The 21,746-nt window shown below is 39.6% G+C and overlaps 1 protein-coding gene across 2 annotated transcripts in view; it reads right to left on the bottom strand.

Moving 5' to 3' along the window:
• The window catches only part of NUP93 (nucleoporin 93), a 118,183-nt gene that overhangs the window by 79,538 nt on the left and 16,899 nt on the right, over window positions 1-21,746 (bottom strand). For both annotated transcript variants that reach the window (XM_005591991.5, XM_005591992.4), the window contains exon 3: window positions 12,316-12,433. In XM_005591991.5, coding sequence (XP_005592048.1) covers window positions 12,316-12,433 — 118 coding nt within the window. The remainder of the gene's footprint in view (window positions 1-12,315; window positions 12,434-21,746) is intronic.

The following is a 21,746-nucleotide window of genomic DNA, read 5'->3' as shown; positions in this document are numbered from 1 at the left end:
CAACACTCCCCAAATGGTACCTGTTCTAACAATTTCAAGGGGGAGTACAGCAGTCAAGAAAGTGACTATGGAGCCATTTTCCAAATTTTCTGAATTAAGCCCATCTTATTTTTGTGATTGGTGGGGATGGGGGAAGTCAATTTTTCCTGCTTAAAGCCATTTGGTTCTCATTTGCTCTCAAAGTCACAGATTTAATGTTTTTGTCATCTCACTCCCTCAGCCTTAACTCGAGGGGTGAAAACACATCTTTTATTCCAGTCAAAAGATGCCCAGGCTGTGAAAGAAGATAGTGAAAGTTTTTTGTGACCAATGATGACTTCTCTAACCACTCCTGAGCCCCTGGCCAGCTCTCTCCATGAACAGGACACTACACCAGATCTTTACCTAGATTCTAATTTCAACTCCACGCCAGCAGAGTGGAACCAGGCAAACCTAATTGTCACCTATTCTTCCATACTCATTGACACCCCTTCTCCCTTCCCTGCTTAGGCTTCTCTTCCTGATTCGGTTATGCTAGATTCTGTTATGCTAGATTGTGTTTATAAAAGCCAGATAGCCCAAAGAGTACCAGTTTGAAGACATCAGGTGTTAATGTTCAGCTGAAAGTCAATTCCTCACTTTTACACTCTTAGACGTGAAGCATTTTGCTGTACAGAAATCTGTCTTGTACCCTGGAATATACACACAAAGTTGAGGGCTTTGTGTCTTTAAAACCAAATACACATAATACCCTTAGACAGACAAATCATATTATGCAATACAAGATTTCAACATTCCGGCACACTGCCAGGGCTTAATGGCCAGTCAGACGCTAAGTAAGGAAATGGGTTTGCATTAAACCTACAAATAAGTCAACAATCAATAGTTCAGTATTACAGTAAAAACTTGATGTGCCCTTTAAATTGCTTCTAGCATCATGCTTCTAACTCAAGTTCAGCTTCAGAAGCAAAACAAAACAAAGATGATCAAGCAAGAAGCTGAACACAACCTATTTTCAAAAGCACAAAGCTTTGGCATTTTGAAACTAAGCTGCTCCAGGATTTCACAGAAATCCTTTACAGTGTACCTGTAGGGCAGCAAACCTGAAAAATAATAGGCTGAGTTTTAGACAGTAAATTAAACTGACAGCTCAGCAAGCAGAAAACTATGGCAAAAAAAAAGCAAGCACCTGGAGATAAACGGATGAAATAGGTTTGGTCTTTCTGCAAAGTGAATGCCCCTCAACCACCACCTCCCAACACTCCGCAAGAGTTCACATCAGGGTTGAGAAAGTATGTTCTGGCTTCTCCCTCAATCACTGTTATTTTACTACTAAAGCTTGTGTAAATAAGAGCTATGCCTACCACATCCATTCAAAAGATGGTATACTTTTCTCCGGCACTGTGGGCTTTCTTCTCTTTATTTTGCTCTAAATGAAAGATCAATTACACTTCTATTTTATACTTTCACTAACTTTCCTCCTTCTAATACATTCTGAAAAAATTCACTCCTTTACGAAAACAGTCTTAGTCTACAAATGAAATTTAAAGCCTAGGCAGCTAAGAGCACAGAATTAGACTCAAATCAACAGACTGGAGCTCTGGTCTGGCATACCTAGCCTCTGCAAGCCTTAGCTTTCTCATCTGTGACATGGAGTTAACAATAAGTATCCACCTCAGAGGGTTGCTGGGAAGATTAAATGAGCAAGCCTAGGAAGTGCTTAGCACAGCATCTGAACATAATAAATGTTCAATAAACCTTGGCTTTTCCTCCCTGATGTTAGCTAGGGTAAAACAAAAGTCAATTTTTTTTTTTTTTTTTTTTTTTGAGATGGAGTCTTGCTCTGTCACCCAGACTAGAGTGCAGTGGCACATCTCGGCTCACCGCAAGCTCCCCCTCCCAGGTTCACACCATTCTCCTGCCTCAGCCTCCTGAGTAGCTGGGACTACAGGCGCCCACCACCACGCCCAGCTAATCTTTTGTATTTTTTAGTAGAGACGGGGTTTCACCATGTTAGCCAGGATGGTCTCGATCTCCTGACCTCGTGATCCGCCCGCCTCGGCCTCCCAAAGTGCTGGGAGCCACCGCACCTGGCCAAAAAAAAAAAAAAATTTTTTTTTTTTTTGAGACAGAGTTTCGCACCTGTCACCCAGGCTGGAGTGCAATGGTGCAATCTTGGCTCACTGCAACCTCTGCCTCCCGGGTTCAAGCAATTCTCCTGCCTCAGTCTCCTGAGTAGCTAGGAATACAGGCATGCACCACCACACCCAGCTAATTTTGTATTTTTAGTAGAGATGGGGTTTCTCCATGTTGGTCAGGCTGGTCTCAAACTTCTGACCTCAGGTGATCCGCCCACCTCAGCCTCCCAAAGTGCTGGGATTACAGGCATGAGCCACTGCGCCTGGCCAAAAGACAAGAATTTAATGTGTCTCTGGTATTATGTTTCACTGCAATGGTGAGAAACAGGGAAGGAAGAAGGAAGGAGAGAAAAACACAACTATTTAAACTTGTGGTACCCAAAATATGGTCAAAGGCACACCGGTCCGCAAATGGTTTGCTCCCAGTCTGCAGCAGTTAAGTGCAAAAACCGACAATAAGGATTTAGAGATTTTTATAGCAAACTGAGTAATTTTATAGCTATCAAATCCAATTTTAAAGAGGGCTTGTATTTTGCATGTCTTTTTTTCCTAGTAATTCATTTTTGTTATATTTTATAAAAGTATCTCTCAGTCTGAGGCAAAGTGAAGAAAAAAAACTGGTTTGAGAAGCACTGATTCAGTAAAAGCACCTTTTGAATGAATAACACCCACCACCATATTCATTCAATGCTAAGACATCTGGGGCAGTTTAGGACCTCATTACAGAATTAAATGATCCTGTAAATGCCCATAAACTTTCAAGGGTCCGCCAGGCCCTGCTCATTTAGAGACTGGTACTCCTGTTGAGACAGATTGATGTGCACTGTGAAAGTGACAGAACCTACTAGAAGAGGAGAGAAAACTCCCAGGGAATATCATACTAGTGTATTCTGGTACCTTGAGCAAATCAAGCATATCATATAACCTTCCATGGCTGTTTCTACCTGTCCCTAAGATAGCAACAGCATTTTAAAATAGACTATTTTTTTTAAAGAAAAGAGAGGAGTGGAAGAAACTCTCCCCCATATCCTTTTGTTCATCCCATTCAAATAAGTAAACCAAATTAGTCAGTAATTTTTAAAAATCAGCAAGTAAATCCACACTCCCACTTACATTCTGCTGACCTAACCCTCCGTCCCTTTTGTTTTATAAATTAAACAAATAGCCTAGTCTTCATTGCAAATATGTCTTATAAGACAAGGGTTCTTTCTGAATAATTTATTGGCAGCTGTGTCATGCCCAGCCCTGCTCAGCAGATTCTGCTGCAATGCTTCAAGTGCTGCAGCTTTCTGGAAAGCACAGGCAGGATTTTGCTGATGGCATCTCAGCCTCACAGCCACTCCACAGTGAGAGGCAAGGACTGGCCCTTCTGTCCTCCAGAATAATTAAAGTGGTGCGTGCACCACTGTTGATCTTGTGATCGCTGCAGACCAGCAGCTGTCAGAATCAAGGGCCTTAGTCCCAGCATGGCTGCCAGCAACCTGGGCTTGGGGAACACATTCAGCCTCTCCATATCTGAAGTGCAAGATGGAAGCTGAGCATCTGTGAAATGGAAAGATGTTTTAAAACATAGCAATACACACTGGTTCTTAGAACACTGCAGCAAAAGAAAATGCTAAGTCGCGTGTTCTCACCCATAGGTGGGAACTGAACAATGAGATCACTTGGACACAGGAAGGGGAACATCACACACCGGCTCCTATTGTGGGGAGGGGGTAGGGGTGAGGGATAGCATCAGGAGATATACCTAATGTAAATGATGAGTTAATGGGTGCAGCACACCAACATGGCACATGTATACATATGTAACAAACCTGCATGTTGTGCACATGTCCCCTAGAACTTAAAGTATAAATTTAAAAAAAGAAAAAGAAGAATTAGGCATGCCTTGCTGCCTAAGCTTGATACCCTGGGGAAAAAAAAGAAAATTATAAGTCTAGGTCTTGTCAGTAGGGGATGTTGCCCGTCTTACCTCCCAGCTTCTTTTCCTGGTCTCCACCAAACAAACAAACAAAAAGAAATAAAGCCAAGGGTCTCCCCTCCATGTAATCCCCTCTCTCAGTTCCACCGCAGATCATGGATTTTTAGTGAGACACCAACAACCTGGGCCCCAAAGTTTTGTAACTGAGAAGCCTCAGTTTGCCAACTGCCACATCAGGCTGCAGGCCTGCACAGCTTTGGATCGAACATTCCAAAACAGAAATAAGAGATCACAAGGTGCTGTGGCAAGCAGATCAAAGTGGCACACTGGGTAAAGGGCTGCCATCTGAGAACAACAGACTGATCTACAGTAAAACATTCAATATTTGACAAGGCTTTAATCACCATTTAAATCACAACTACTCCAGTATCAAGTAGTTCAGCAGATAAAAAGACATGCCCATTTCTGGTTCCTGCAACCAAGCAATTTATAGATGCCAGACTGAAGATGTCAATCTATGTTTCTCATCTCCAGAGTGCTGGGGCATCAGTGTATATCGGCAGGTTAAGAGACAGCTGGTGAAGGAGGGAGGGGACGACTCAACTCCAGTTCGAAGGCACCAGAGCCTGGTCAATATCTGAAGTCTTCTATTAAAATGTCAGATAAATATTTTAGCCATGGGGCTTGTTCCAAAATACTCTTAGAGAACCATTCCAACTTCTTTCTTCTTTAAGTTGGTAATTGATATTCTCTTGCTCACTACAGGATATAAGAAAACTCCTAGAAGACAAAAAAGCCTGTCATTTCCTGCTCGTTCAGAATGCATTCAGCATCCATTTACTTGCTTATTCTGAAAGCTCTGCATTCAGGAGTAAGTGTGAATGGATAAATAAAAAGGCTGAAATCTTATCTCCCTGGCTCACATAAAAGCAGTTTTTCACATTTTCCCCAGACCCATTTTTATTCCAAAGTTACCATTTTTAATTCCATTCACAGAATACTTTAATGTAATTGCATACTTTGCCACCAGACCACAATGCCTACCTTTTCCCTTATCACGGACAGGCAGAAAAATTAAATCGTTTCAATTTCTTACCACTGTGATCAGCATTACGCTACCTAATTATAAACACGAATGAGGATGCCACATTAGCCTGCCTCTGTGAAGACACTTTTTTTTTTTTTTTTTTTTTTACAGGTTTACTGGTTTTTTACCAACTCTAAGATTTATACTGGGTCAGGGTTTAATGACAAGGAACAGCAAATATGTTTATTAAGTAGGTGTGATGTAGACACCACTGTGTTCACATAGGGGACAAAGCTTGGCACCACTTATTGTCCCTGAACCAGAACATGGCACAGTAAGATGTAATGTCTTTTCTACATGCAATTCAGTCACTACACCCAAATCTTGGCCTAAAATGTACCCAGTGTTCCAGGAAAGGATTTCTCTCCAACTAACAGACTTTGGATATGATGATTATCAGATTCATCACTCCTTCTGAGCCCAGGAGCATTAACTATAGGTTGTTTTAAGTCCAGGATGGGCAGCTGTCATAAGCTGAGAAAGACCAAGGTTCAAATATCCATTAAATCCCTCTAAAAACTCAAAAGAAAGGGTATCATGAACATCCTGTTCATTCTCTTAGGAACAAGAGGAATATAACAAAGGAGATCAATAAACACAAATGCTTAACTAAAAGCCTTCACACCATTAAATTCCATGGAATAGTACCTTATATTTGTATATTATGTGAAAATATTTAGAGAGTAAAGTCTTATTCCTTCAGGGTCCACAGTTCATCAGTTCAAAATCATCCAATTTGGGCTAGATCACCATTTTGTGCAGAAGAGCCTACTCAGGCATATTAAGAACAGAAACAAGATGGAAGACAGGGATGTTCTGCCTACTTAAACCATTTCTCAGAATCGTTACACAAATCATCAGTATGCAAACAGATGCAACTCTTAAGAACTTCATCTCTTCCTTAGATTTGCTAAAGCAGGTCTGGTAATAATACTTTTCTTTGGTAAACATACTTAGCAGTTTCAGTTTCAGAAACAGATGAAAATGACAACTGCATTTCTTTCAGTCTTAGAATTAAGATACTGTTTACCCATTCAGACTGTACTTTCCCTTAACTGATTCAAGCTAAGGAAATTTTACTGCACTTTTTCTTCAATATTAATATTTTGCCAGTAATTCCTGAAGAGCTATTAGCATACTAATCATTCTAGGCAAATCTGACCCTCTTTCCAACAAACTGCCACAGGATTTCTGCAACCTGTTCCCAACCAACAACTTGCCAGTACTACAAACACCCAATTAGTGAGCAACTACTTTTCCTCTTTGCTGTTATATATAGCTGCATTTAAGGAGCAGAAGATAGAAAACTGAAAGATAGACTATAAAAATAATTCAGGTGATAAGGGGTTACAACACTATTGATTCATTTTTAAATTTTATTTATTTTTTGAGACAGTCTCTCTCTGTCGGCCAGGCTGGAGTGCAGTGGTGCCATCTCAGCTCACCACAACCTCCACCTCTCAGGTCAAGTGATTCTCCTGTCTTAACCTCCCAAGTAGCTGGGATTACAGGCGTGCGCCAACACGTCCAGCTAATTTTTGTATTTTCAGTAGAGACGGGTTTCACCATGTTGACCAGGTTGATCTTGAACTCCTAACCTCAAGTGATCTGCCTGCCTGAGCCTCCCAAAGTGCTGGGATTACAGGTGCGGGCCACCGCACCCAGCCATTGATTCATTTTTATACTTACCAAAGCCAGTTAGTTTCTTCTTACTATTACTATTTTACTATTTAAAAGACAAACTAAAAGTGGTTTCAGCATATTCTACATTTCCAAGGACAGAAAAAGGAAGAAAATAATGAATATGTTATAGACACAGTGTGTGGCAAGCAAAACAAGTTTTTAACAGTCAATTATCACACCTTTAGTCTTACATATGGTAGATCAGTTTCCTTGACTCTAATTTTTTTAAGGTATTTTATCCTGTTTATCACTTCTTTTCCTCTTTACTCATATAGGACAGATTTCCATCTGGAGATTTAGGCAGATTATGAAGACCTTCAGAACAGAGTCTTTTTTTTGGGGGGGAGGGCGGTGGTAGAAGGAGCTGAATTTTCACTTAACTAAGATTAGAATTGGCTGCTAAGTCAATTCCAACAACATAATCTAGATTTCTATTTATTTTGTAAGGAAGCATTCAGAAAGTTTTGTCTTTTCCTAAGCATGGAAGCCAATATACTATATTTGGAGGCTGTGGGGAAGACAGGTCTATTAAGACTAGGGAAGAGGTGACATCTAAGGAAAGCCTTAGGGTCTTAGACTGAAATTAGGGCTTGGATGTTCCAGGACAAGTGAAGGCAGTGAGCAAAGATATAAGTTATAAAAGAAAAAAGAATGGGTTGGGTATTTACATATATATACACACACAAGCAGTTCCTTCTACCTTGGAAAAATGCCAAAACTTAATGCCATCTATACTTACCTTAAAAACTACATATTTAATACTTTAAGAAGCAGAGAGTTTCTAGTTGAAAAATGTCTCTAGATACACCTCTCAAATACATTACAGACTGTTAACATGTTTAGAAAGAGTAACTACTATTAAATTCTGAAATCAGAGATAAGTAGTCACCCTCATTTCCCAAAGGCTCAAAAGAGAATGATGAGGATGACAAGAGAGACTTAGTTGGGACCTGCAGTACTGAACGACTAGCAATGGATATCTTCTCCCAATACTGCCCATGGATGTGAAATGGAGTTAGATTTGAAGATGCTTCATTCTTTACAGTAACAGTTTTAAAATTTCTGGCACTATAAGTACAGTGGGTTGAAGTGTGTGTCCCACAAAAAGATATATCCGGGTCCCAACCTCTGGTCCTTGTAAATGTGACCTTACTTGGAAATAGGGTGTTTGCAAATGTAATTAAGGATCTCAAGAAGAGATTATCCTGGATTTACGGTGGGTCCTAAATCCAATGACTGGTGTCCTTATATGACATGAAAGGTAGACCTGACACACACAAGGAAGAACCCTGTGAAGACGGAGGAAGAGACTGAAGTTATGCTGCCATAAGCCAAGGAATGTCAGGAGCCAGTCAGAAGCCAGAAGAGAAAGGAGTCTCCCCTAGAGCCTATGGAGAGAATGTGGTGCTGCCAATACCTTGATTTCAAAATTCAGGATTCCAGAACTGTGACAGAATAAACTTCTGTTGTTTTAGGCCACCAAGTTTGCAGTACTTTGTTACAGCATCCCTAGGAATTTAATAAAGTTTGGCAATTATTTATTATTGCTCTACAATGGTCTAATGCCATTAAAAATATTTTTAATTATTAGGGATACATCATAATTATATTTATTCATGTTGTATACATGATACTCTGATACAAGCATACAATGTGTAATGATCAAATCGGCAATCAGGATATCCTTCACCTCAAGTGTTTTATCATTTCTTTATGTTAGAAACATTCCAATTCCACTCTTAGTTATTTTGAAAGTCTAATGCCATTGAAAAATATTATAGCCTAATGCTGAGAAACTGCACCTCCCATTTTCATGGCCAACTCAGGCTATTTCTGCACAGACTTCTTGAAATATACATGCAATCTAGTGAAAAAGCCCAGAATATAACTGAACTATGTACATTTGCACTTTATTATTATATAATACATTATCCATGATACATTAGGTCTGTTCAGATCACAGTAAAGATGTGCAATATGCCCTCAATATTTATTTCTCCAAAGACAGAAGTGAGCAAGTGGATCTCTGTGACAGGACACACACTCCCAAGCACTACAAAGTCATTTAGAAAAGATCCAGTACAGCTCTTTTAGCAGCATGTCCTGTTATCACTCTTCACCTCTATTATACAAATGTAGGCCTTCTTTATGACCATTTCCAAAAAATAAAATCAATAAACATTAAAAAAATTCTACTAGTATCATCCATACATATATTTTAGTGGCATTTCTTTAATATACTACCTCTGCTGGTCACAGCAATTTAAAAAAAATGCATTCACAATGCACACAAACATTATTGATTATGACAAACAACGAAATGGTAACAACAAAAACCCATATTAATTTCAAGCTCCATTAGAAGCAGAAGGAAATATAATCAATGTTTACCAAATAGAAAAGGACAATGCATACATGGCAAAATGCCTTTAAGCTTATAAGTAATGCAAACAATGGACAGTACAAAGTCCTGGACAGTATTTGTCAAAGAATGCATCAGCATTTCCTTTTTATGAACAGTACTTTAAGTGGCTTATAAACTGACATAATAATTTCACTCTGACTGATAGCACATGGAATTAGGGTGCATTCTCACCTCAAAAAAATGTACTGATTGAAAAACAGAAGTTCAATTACAAGAGTGCATCAGATTTATGGTATGTGAATTATATCTCAATTAAGCAATTAAAAGAAATGAAAAAAAAGTCCATCAAATAGTATATGTGGCTTTTCTAAAGACAAATCACTGAAAATGTCCAAGTTTACTCTTCTTGGATAACCAACACATTATGAGAAGAATTAAGAGGAGGATCACTCCGTGCCAGGAGTGCAAGCTGGCTTGGCTCTTACACTTGGTTACTAAACAAGAAGTCAGGGAAGGATATGTGTATAGAAGTTTAAGCACAGGTCAATTGAACCACACAATACAACTTAAAACCTCCAATCCCTGTTGATAAAACAGAGTTCCCCCGATCAGGCCAAAGCTAAATCTTCTCCTTTAAGCCTTTGCTGGCAAGAAGATGAAGTCAACAGAGAACTCATTTCAAAACTAGTAAGCCTTAAACTTACTTCAGGTCTAGATGATCAATTCCTAATTAATCAAAAGTTATCTTGGACTGACCATTTTGCATTTTTGAAGTTATTCTGGAACAGCACAACGAAGAGGTGAGTTGTTTTTTGTTTTTGAGACAGGGTCTTGCTCTGTCACCCAGACTTAAGTACAGTGGTGCACACAGGAAGGACTCACTGCAGCCTCAACCTCAACCTCCTGGACTCAAGTGATGTTCCCACCTCAGGCTACCGCTGTAGCTGGGACTACAGGAGTGCGCCAGCATACCCCGATAATTTTTTATCTTTGTAGAGACAGAGTGACATAGTTTGAATACATGTCCCTGCCAAATCTCATGTTGAACTGTAATCCCCAATGTTGGGGGTGGGGCCTGGTGGGAGGTGACTGGATCATGGGAGCAGATTTCTCATGAATGGTTTAATACCATCCTCTTGGTGCTGTCCTTATAACAGTGAGTTCTTATAAGATCTGGTGTTTGAAAGTGTGTGGCACCCACTGCCCGCCCCCCGCCACCCCGTCCAACTCTTTCTAGCTCCTGCTTTTACCATGTGACGTGCAAGCTCCCACTTCACCTTTTGCCATGAGTAAAAGCTCCCTGAGGCCTCCCCAGAAGCAGATGCTGGTGCTGTGCTTCTTGTACAGCCTGCAGAACCATGAGCCAATTCAACCTCTTTTCTTTATATATTACCCAGTCTCAGGTATATCTTTATAGCAATGCAAGAATGGCCAAATACAGGGGGTATCACTATGTTGCCCAAGCTGGTCTTGAACTCCTAGGCTCAAACAATCCTCCCACCTTAGCCTCCTACCATGCTGGGATTAGAGGCATGAGCTACTGTGCCTGGCCAAGAGGTGAACTTTTGAAAAGGAAGCATCCTTAATCTCAAAGTTCAAAGATTTCTCAGTGGTACAGGACCAAAGCTCTGGTGCGCTCTTTGCAAATTAAGAAATTCTCTTTGATGTAACTGAGCATATATTGTCAGAAAACCATCTAACGGCAGTGTTGAAGGAGGGTATTCTTGATTAAGTACAAGGTTACATGAGATGATCATTATGACTCAATACATTTACAAACCTGTCAATACCTTAAGGTAAAAAAAATGGAGTTTCACATCACTGGAAATGCATGAAGTGCAGCACAAAATGCTGTTGAGTATTCAAAATATCTACTCCAAGAATATCAAAGAAAATGTAAAAAACACTTTGTTTTTCAAACAAACAATTTCTTTGGTATTTTCAACATTAAAAACAAACAAAAACCCTTTCAGCAGGTGCCATTTCTTTCCACATTATTAGGAATACTCCCAAAATATATGGTGATTATTCATCCCTGTTATACGTATTTGTTAATAGATAGCCTCAAGCAGTTGTATGGGGGAGGGGAGCTAAAACTTAAAAAAAAGTTTAAAAGGTATACATGCCATTTTAAGATTACATGGAAATGAGAAGGCAATTATAAGTTGACAGGCAAATATGATTTAGCATATAAAACTGGAAAAACTGGATTTTCATACTTTGGGAACATAGCAGCAATAGGAAAAATATCTATAGTTCTTCAACTCTCAACTCAAAGTACAGTTTTAGGTTTCTGAATTCAAATAAATGCAGTAGAAATGTGGCCATTAGATGGACTAAAATGGTTCTTAGGAAGGGTACTGGGGTAAAGAGTGTTAATTCAAATTGAGCCCAAATAATATTGCCCATTTCTACTAGAATTTGCCTCCGCAGGAGGCATCCTTTCATTTTCAGGTAAATCAACGATAAAAAAAATAAAATGGTGCCCCACTGTCCCTTCACTAATGCAAATGCAGTGTTCCAATTCCTCAAAAACTAAACAGACTGTGAGTTTTTTCCTTAACAATTTTATGTCAGTTTCTGATTAGATTAAAACAGCTATTGATTGCTAGTGGCATGTTTGGTTAAATGAGACTGGAGTGCTCTATTAGACTATTTCCTGGTGCCACTAATGCAGCCAAACACTTCTTGGAAATCATTGAGTAGGTTTCAGTAAATAGTACTCTAAGTTTTCCCCAGCTCTTTGCCAACCAATACAAGCAAGATGTAAAAAAGAAATGTGGAAGACGAATAGTAAAATTATTTGAGATCCAGCAAAGAAAGCGAAAGAAACTTGAGACTAATGTCTCTGAGCCTTGGATTAAACCCAAGGAAAGAAGAGAAATCTGTTCTCCTAATTATAATAATCTAAAAAGTGCAGGTTGGAATTGCTTTCTTAAATTCAGCTACACAGAGAGCTCTGAAAATAACCCAATGTTTTCCACTATACCTCCAAAGCTGAATCTACTGTTCTCTTAATATTTGAGGAAGAAGAAAATTAACAAAGAAAACTGAAATTCCTTAATCAGCTGGTTAATAAAGGGCCAGGGTCTTCAGCCTGGGTTATATGCTCTGGGTTCCACCTGCACTTGGCAGTCCTTACCTGAATGTCAGTGTCCTTCACGGGCTCAAGAGGCTCAAAGGTGGTGGCTGCACTCAGACTCTCCAATCGCTGGGAGATGTGGGATATGTCAAGTCCCCGAGACCCAAGTAGAACTGACCTATGTGAGGATACACAATAGGGAGACATAAGTAAGGGGAAAAGTAGGATTAGGACATCTAATATGCTTCATCAAATACTGGAGAGTATTTTCCATTCAAAACTTCCTATATACTGTCCAGACACTTTTACATAGTTGTTTTATATCTTTCCATAGAAATCACATGGAATAAGAGCCATAACACTGTAGTTTGTAGTAACAGATTCAAATTCTAAGCATGCCTGAATTTGAGAGCCTTGTCTAGAATAAAACAATACTACTACCATAGGCTAGACAGCTCCAAACATGTCATAGTAAAGAAACCCATGAGGTACATGCTATCATTCATCCCCATTTTATGGATGAGAGAACTAAGGTATAAACAGGCTAACCAGCTTGCCCAAAGTCACAGAGTCAGGAAGTGGCAGATGGATATAGTGAACTATAACATTGTAGAAGTTTCAGGAGTAACCTAGTATAAACGTCATTCATGAGCTAAGGAAACTAAAGGTTCAAGGTGATCAATGATTTGCCCAGGAGCAATCAAACCAGAATTCAAGGTCAGTTCTCCATGGCTTCCCTTCAAAAGCCAAACACCATCTTCAGCACATCTGCAGGTTCCCTCTCTGCTGCCCAGTCTAATAATATAGAAGGCTGTTATCTGACCAGTAAATGCTTTTGAAGAGAAATGGGAATAATAATAGTCAGCTTTATTTCTACTCACCTGGGGCAAGGTAACAATGTAAGGGTTGTTTTCTTAAAGAAAAGATTGCACTAATATCTAGAACACTCTCTGGAAAAAAGAAACTTATGGGAACTCAATTAATTTAACTTAATTTTATTTACAGACAGGGTCTTGCTGTGTTGCCCAGGCTGGTCTCAAACTCCTGGCCAAGCAATCCTCCTGCCTCAGCCTCCAAAAGTGCTGGGATTACAGGCGTGAACCACCACATCCAGTCCATTAATTTGTAGACTGTTTCTGGACTATAAATTAGTACTGAAAACTTTCACTGATAACATTTGTGTTCACTTTGAGTAATTTAATAGTCAGTATACCAATAGGTATAACACCTAAAAGTTTCAATCCTGAACTAACAGACTTATTGGAGACGAGAAAGAATTTCACATATGTAGTTCTAATCCAATAAATACTACAGCGACAGATTACATTTACCCAGAAGTTCCTTCCTATAGATTTTTGTCTCTTCCAGGTCAACTATGATGTCATTCCCGGGGCTTTCCCTCCAGGTTGCCATATATTTCCTCTCTCCTCTAATAATCCTAAATAGTTAACTCTCTATAAGAGTGGGTCTCCCTTCTCAAAAGAAGACATTTATGCAGTCAACTAACATATGAAAAAAAGCTCAATATCACCAATCATTAGAGAAATGCAAATCAAAACCACAATGAGATACCATCTCACGCCAGTCAGAATGGCGATTACTAAAAAAGTCAGGAAACAATAGATGTTGGCAAGGCCGTGGAGAAACAGGAATGCTTTTACACTGTTGGTGGGAGTGTAAATTAGTTCAACCATTTTGGAAGACAGTGTAGCAATTCCTCAGGGATCTAGAAACAGAAATACCATCTGACCCACCAATCCCACTACTGAGTATATACCCAAAGGATTATAAATCATTCTACTATAAAGACACAAGCACACATATGTTTACTGCAGCACTATTTACAATAGCAAAGATTTGGAACCAATCCAAATGTCCATCAATGATAGACTGGTAAAAGAAAATGTGGCACATATACACCATGGAATACTATGCAGCCATCAAAGACTGAGTTCATGTCCTTTGCAGGGACCTGGATGAAGCTGGAAGCCATCATTCTCAGCAAACTAACACAGGAACACATAACCAAACACTGCATGTTCTCACTCATAAGTGGGAGTTGAACAATGAGAACACAATGGACACAGGGAGGGGAACAACACACATTGGAGCCTGTCAGGGGGTGAGGGACAAGGAGAGGGAGAGCATTAGGACAAATACCAAATTCATGTGGCGCTTAAAACCTAGATGACAGGTTGATAAGTGCAGCAAACCACCACAGCACATGTATATCTATGTAACAAACCTGGACATTCTGCACGTGCATCCAGGAACTTAAAGTAAAATTTTTAAAAATTAAAAAAAAAAAAAGAAAAAAAAGAGTGGGTCTCAACCCTGGTTGCACATTAGAATCACCTAGTTTCAGGAGTAACCTAGTCCAAACTTTCCTCCCAACGACTATGATCAGTTGTGATTAATATTGGACTCAAACTCTCGGGCTCAAGAGATCCTCCTGTCTTGGCCTCCCAAGTAGCAGGAACTAAGGATGCTTGCCACTGCACCCAGCTTTACAATTTATCATTTAAAGTATACAATTCGGTTATTTATTTTTGAGACAGAGTCTCGCTCTGTTGCCCAGGATAGTGCAGTGGTGCAATCTCAGATCTCTGCAACCTCCAGTTCCCAGGTTTAAGCAATTCTTGTGCCTCAGCCTCTCCAGTACCTGGCACTACAGGTGCATGCCACCACACTCAGCTAATTTTTGTAGTTTTACTAGAGACAGGGTTTCCCCATGTTGGCCAAGCTGGACTTGAACTCCTGGCTCAAGTGATCCACCCACCTTGGCCTCCCAAAGGGCTGGGATTACAGGTGTGAGCCACCATGCCTGGCCTACAATTCAGTGATTTTTATGTATTCATAAAATTGTACAACCATCACTACAATCAATTTTAGAATATTTTCATCACCCCAAAAAGCAACCCCTGACCAATAGGTGGTGATTCCCCATTCCCCCCCAAACCTCCCCCATCCCTTGGCAACTACTAATCTACTTTCTGTCTCTATAAATTTGCCTATTCCGGACATTGCTCATAAATGCAATCACAATACACAGTCTTTGTAACTGGCTTCTTTCATTTAACATAATGCTTTCAAGGTTCATTCATGTCGAAACATGTATTAGTACTTCATTCCTTTTTATTGCCAAATAGTATTCCATTGCATGGACATACCACATTTTATGTATCCGTTCATCAGTGGATGGGCATTTGGATTATTTCCACTTTTGGCTATTATTTTTAAAAGATGCCATGAACATTCCTGCACAAGTTTTTGTGTGAGTATACATTTCCATTTCTCTTAGGTATATACCTAGGAGCAGAATTGCTGGGTCATATAACCCTATGCTTAATCTTTTGAGGAAATGCCAGACTGTTTTCCAAAGCAACTATACCATTTTACATTCCCACCAGCAATGTATAAAGATTCCAATTTTTCCCACATCCTCACCAACACTTGTTACTATCTTTTTTATTACAGCCATTGTAGTGGCCCACCCATTTAAAGCTATTATAGAAAAAAATTAAATACACAAAATTTTGGGAGCCTCCCAACAGCCATCAGAGAATGTAGAGAAATGTCTGGATATCCAGGCAGAAGTCGGCTACAGGGGCAGAGCCCTCATGGAGAATCTACTAAGCAATGTGGAGGGGAAATGTGGGGTTGCAGCCCCCACAAAAAGTCCCCACTGGAGCACTGCCTAGTGGAGTTGTGAGAAAAAAGTCACCATCCTCCAGAACTCAGAATGGTAGACCCACTGACGGCTTGCACCATGTGCCTAGAAAAGCCATAGGCACTCAACACTAGCCCATGAAAGCAGCCAAGGGGGCTGTACCCTGTAGAGCCAAAGGAGCATAGATGCCCAAGGTCTTGGGAGCCTACCTATTGCATCAGTGTGCTTGGATGTGAGACATGGAGTCAAATAAAATTATTTTGGAGCTTTAAAATTTAATGACTGCCTTTCCGGGTTTTGGACTTGCATGGGGTCTGTAGCCCCTTTGTTTTGGCCAATTTCTCCCTGTTGGAATGGGAACATTTGCCCAATGCCTGTACCACCATTGTATCTTGGAGGTAACTAATTTGTTTTTGGTTTTACAGGCTCATAGGCAAAAAGACATGCCTTGTCCCAGATGAGACTTTGGACTTGGACTTTTGAGTTAATGCTAGAATGAGTTAAGACATTGGGGGTCTGTTTGGAAGCCATGACTGTGCTTTGAAATGTGACAAGGACATGAGATTTGGGAGGGGCTAGATGTGGAATGATATGGTTTGGCTCTGTGTTCCCACTCAAATCTCATGTCGAACTGTAATCCTCAATGTTGGAGGGGGCACCCAGTGGGAGATGACTGGACTATGGGAGCAGACTTCCCCTTTGCTGTTCTCATGACAGTGAGTTCCCATAAGATTTGGTTGTTAAACAGTACGTAGCACTTCCCCCTTCACCCTCTATCCTGCTCCACCATGTGAAGATGTGCCTGTTTCCCCTTCACCTTCTGCCATGATTATAAGCTTCCTGAGACCTCCCCAGCCAGGCTTCCTGTACACCCTGTGAAAATGTGAATCAATTAAACCTCTTTTCTTCATAAAAAAAAAAATTAAAATAGTAAACCTCCTTATACCCATCACCCAGCCCCAACAATTTGCATGTCATAGCCAACCCTGTTTCATCTACATCCCTACCTATTTTTCTCTATCAACAAATATGCTTATTTTGAAGCATATCCAAGATATTGCCTAATTTTTTCACAACTTTTAAATTTGTGTTTGTTTAAATGAAATCCAAATAAGGTCTCTACTTGTGGATGATTAATATTAATATGCCTCCTAAATCTCTTTTCATCAACAGGTTGCCCCTCCATCTCATTTTTTTTCTTATAATCTCTTTGTTGAAGACTCTGGATTATTTATCTCGTAAAGCGGTGTTACTCAAGCTTTAAATGTACATGTGATGACAAAGGTACAGAGCAGAAAAAAAAAGTGCATATGAATCACCTGGAAACATTGTTAAAAATGTAGATTCTGATTTAATAGGTCTGGGATGGGGCCTGAGAGTCTCCATTTATAAAAAGCTCATGGTTGATGCCGATGCTGTTGATCCACTGACTACACTCACAGTAGCAAGTCTATAGTTTCCCACAGAAAACGTTTTACTGACGGAATCCCCATGATATCATTTAACACGCTCCTTTGTCCTCTATATTTCCTGCAAATTCAAAGTTCCAAGGGTTTGATTAGATTGAGGTACCACTATTTTTATGGCTAGATTACTATATACTTTACATTAAGAGGTATTTAATATCTGCTTATGTCCACCTGAAATATTTGCAGTCTTGATGATGATTGCTTAGATCCATTTACTCCTCAGTGGTTGCAAAATGGTGGTATCCTAATTCCATCTTTATTAGCTAGAATACTTCCATTCCAAGAAACTCTAAAATCAACTATGTAATTACCCTGAATAATGAGTTGGTTCTTTAGTACTCTCCAAAGGCAATCAATGAGTTTTGTTTTAGTATATAAACTCATAAATTTTAAACATATTTGATATGTTTCAATCCAATGCAATTATCCTAATCGATGATCAAATCATCTCATCTTTGGCCAGTAGAAGCCTCTTCAACTTGGTTTCTGGGTCCTTTTGACATGACTGTCCTAGCATCACTTGCTGAAAAGACTGTTCTTTTCACACTGAATGGTTTAAGTACCCATGTTGAAAATCAGCTGATCACAGACATAAGGGTTTATCTGGATTAATAATTCCATTCCATCAATCTACGTTGAAAATCAGCTGATCACAGACACAAGGGTTTATCTGGATTAATAATTCCATTCCATCAATCTACATGTCTGTCATTAGGCCAGTACCATAGTCTTAATTACTGTGACTCTGTAGTAAATTTTGAAATTGCAAGTGTGATTCTTCCAACTTTCTTCTGCTTTTTAAAGATTGTTTTGGCTATTCTAGGTTTCTTGCATCTCCATATGGATTTCAGAATCAACTAGTCACTTTCTGCAAAAAATCCCAGCTGGGATTTTGATAGAGACTGTGTTGAATCTGTACACCAATTTAGGGAATATTAATATATTACTATTAAGTCTTCTGATCCATGAACATGGGATGTCTTTCACCTGTTTTCTTATACAAATGATAGAGTACTAAACACTTTTCTCTACCCTGACTTTTTTACTTAATATGTCCTGGAATCACTCCATGTTACTGTATACTCTCATTCCTTTGTACTACTGAAGAGTACTCTACTACATAGACATACTACATTATTCCACTAGTCACCTACTGATGGACATTTGTTTTCAATTTTTGCTATTACGAATAATGCTGTAATGAATATCCTTGTGCACAGGGTTTTCTTGGGTGTTTTTTGCCAGTATATCTTTGGGACAAAACCCTAGAAGTGGAATTGCTGGGTCAATTTTGTTAGCTATGTCTAAATTTTGTCCCATGGTGCTGTACTTTATCAGACACATAAGAATGTATCCAGTGCCAAAATAATTTTAACGTATACCAGGATTTTGAGAACCTCAGAATTTAAAAATTAGCTACTAGAATTGTTAGAAAAGAAAGGTCATTTAAGTGGTGGACATCTGTAGAAACTGTTCAGTGTGTGGCTTATGCAGTATATGGCTTATATGATGCATATGCAGGAGAGAAAGGACTGATGAAGGAGACAGGGAATCTAGGGTAGGGATGGCTTTATAAAGAAAGCCAGTACTAGAAACTTTCAGTCTGTAAGGGTGGAAAAATCCTTAGAAGGTTCCCTGCCTTCTACCTGCTTCAATTTCCAAAAGCCAGGCAGTCCCCCATGAGCAGAAAGTCACAGAAGCTGGAGCCTCCTTCCAGTTCCAGGACAGTAAAAGGACAAGGACTGTTCCCAGCATACATGGGAAGCACATAAAATGTCAGGAGGCCTGGGTTCAAGTCTCACCTGTCACTTACTGAAAATCTTGGATACATCACCTTTCCAAGCCTCAGTTTCTTCCTCTGTTAAATGTGGGGAAAAATGCCTATCCTACCTCTCAGGCACTGCAGACCAGTCAGGACAGTGCCTATGACAATCCTTCAGAAACTGAAAAGTACCATACAAATATGAGGAATTCTTACTAAGTTGGATTTGAAATTCCAGCCTGGCCACTCACTATTGACTTTCCTCAAGTTTAAAACACACATAACACTTTCACAGGGTTATTTTTAAAAGAAATTACATAATGCGTATAAAGTGTGTGGCACGGTGCCTGACAAACAGTAAGAGCTTAAACAACATCTTATAGTATTATCACAAGGAGAGTTATAATGTGCTGTAAAACTTTGGGGAAATAAATGTTTACATATGCTTTGCATGAACATGGAAAAGTATGTGAAAAAATAAGCAAATTAATAACATTGGTTATGTTGGATGACAAAGTTAGGGAGAAAGAGTGACTACTGGCTTTTCCTTTATACACCTCTAGGTTGTCTGATTTCAGAGTCTGAATGGAAAAATCTAGTGCAGCATATTTGATGAGAAAAGAGGGGTATGCAATTGATGATGGGCACCCTCTGACCTCCTGGGCTCAAACAATCCTCCTACCTCGGCCTCTCGAGTAGCTGGGACTACAGGTGCGTGTCACCATGCTCAGCTAATTTTCTGTAGATGAGTTTTGCCATGTTGTCCAGGCTGGTCTTGAACTCCTGAGTTCAAGCGATTCACCTGCCTCAGCCTCCCAAAGTGCTGGGGTCACAGGCATGAGCCACGGCACCCAGCTCAATATTCTGTTTCAGTTGATCAATGTGCATATGAGTATTCATTCATTTTATTATCTATACCAGAGTCAGCAAACTTTTTCTGTAAACAGCATATAGTAAACATTTCAGGCTTTGCAGGGGACATGATCTCTGTCAAAACTACTCAACTCTCATACTGTAGCACAAAAGCAGCACAGACAATACAAATAAGCCTGGCTGTGTTCCAATAAAACTTTAAGGCTGGATGTAGCTCATGGGCTGCAAACCCAGATTTACATCTTTATATATGTTAGGCATACTCTTCTTTATGTGTGAAAAAATTGAACAATTTTAAAAGATCAAACACACACATAAAAAAAGCTACCAAAGCTATTCTCTAAAACAAAATATTCAACACAGTGTATTTGGACAAATAAATAAATTTGGCACATAACATTTCAATCTTAAATCTATAATCTAAAATCTTAAGGACAGAATTTTCTTTCAAAACTTATTTCATGTAAGAAAATTTTTCCTACTCAGTTCTCTCTTCTGCCCTCATATTGTATGTACTAAAATATTCACACCACACTTTATGTCTCTGCCTATCAAGAAGATGGAAAAATACAGTCATCAGCCCTTTGGTTTCTTTTTAAGCACCTGCCCCACCCTATACCCATTCTTTCAACATTCCAACTTCCTCCTCCCTAAAATAATGAATTTGAGGTAGAAAGAGATGAAAAAGAATGGAAATTTACAAGAAAAAGAGCATGACCAATAATTGTTACCAAGAAAACATTTTCCCTTTTTGCTCTTAATAGGTTGTAAAGCTGATGCAATTAAATTATAACTATAGCAACTCAGCTGGCATCATGGGCCTTTTGCTTCAGCAGCATCTTTGCATACAGCACAAAGCCTGCATGCTCAAGACTGGGGGTAACCGTAGGCAGCCAGGAGAAGCAGGTAAGGAGCCTACAGGGAAGGCAAGTTAGCAGAAGTGTCTAAAGGCTGGTTGGGCTGTGAGAAAGCAGTGTAGGGAAGCAGTTGGCTGCACTTAGCTGCAAGGCTGCAGGGTGAAAAATCCCTGCCAGGGTTCCTCTGACTTGCCTTTACCAATGCCAACAGAACCAAAACCAACTAGTTATTTTAGAAAATAACATTTTGGGGAGGCCTACAGAAGAATTTCCACAACATCCTTACTGACTCGACAGAGCAGCCAAAACATTCAGCTCTCAAGAACAAGAATGTAGCCCACTCCTACATAATACTCCCGTGACATCTGTTAAATGCTTAGAGCAGACAATGTACCACATTAACACTAGCACTTAGTTCTTTCTCAAGTTCAAGGAATGAAGACTGAGGAGATGACTGACAATTTCCCATATTTCCTGCACAGAATTTCAGTGTCTTTCCAGACCCATCAAAGGTACAAGTAGCAGCACCCTCTCCATCCTCCCATGCCCTTCCATCATGATCAGAGGAGTATGCGCTCTGGAGTCAGCCTCACTAGGTATGAATCCTTACTTTACCACTCGCCAGCTGTGTGATCTGGAAGTTACTTGCCTTCTCTGAGCCTTTGTTGCTCAACTGTAATGTGGAGATTGTAGCCTAATGATGATTGTGAAAATTAAGCAAAATCTTAAGTCTAGCCAAGCTTGTAACACACAGTAAATAATCAGTAAATCACATCTCTTAAGGAAAGCAGCATAGTTTTTTTCTGCCCCACTCCCCACATTATAAGCTCCTTGAGAGCAAGAACCATGTCTAATTCATG

Source organism: Macaca fascicularis, chromosome 20 (assembly GCF_037993035.2).
Source record: "Macaca fascicularis isolate 582-1 chromosome 20, T2T-MFA8v1.1".
NCBI lineage: Eukaryota > Metazoa > Chordata > Mammalia > Primates > Cercopithecidae > Macaca > Macaca fascicularis.
Note: the sequence above shows the minus strand (reverse complement) of the source record. Positions and strands in the feature narration are given on the sequence as shown.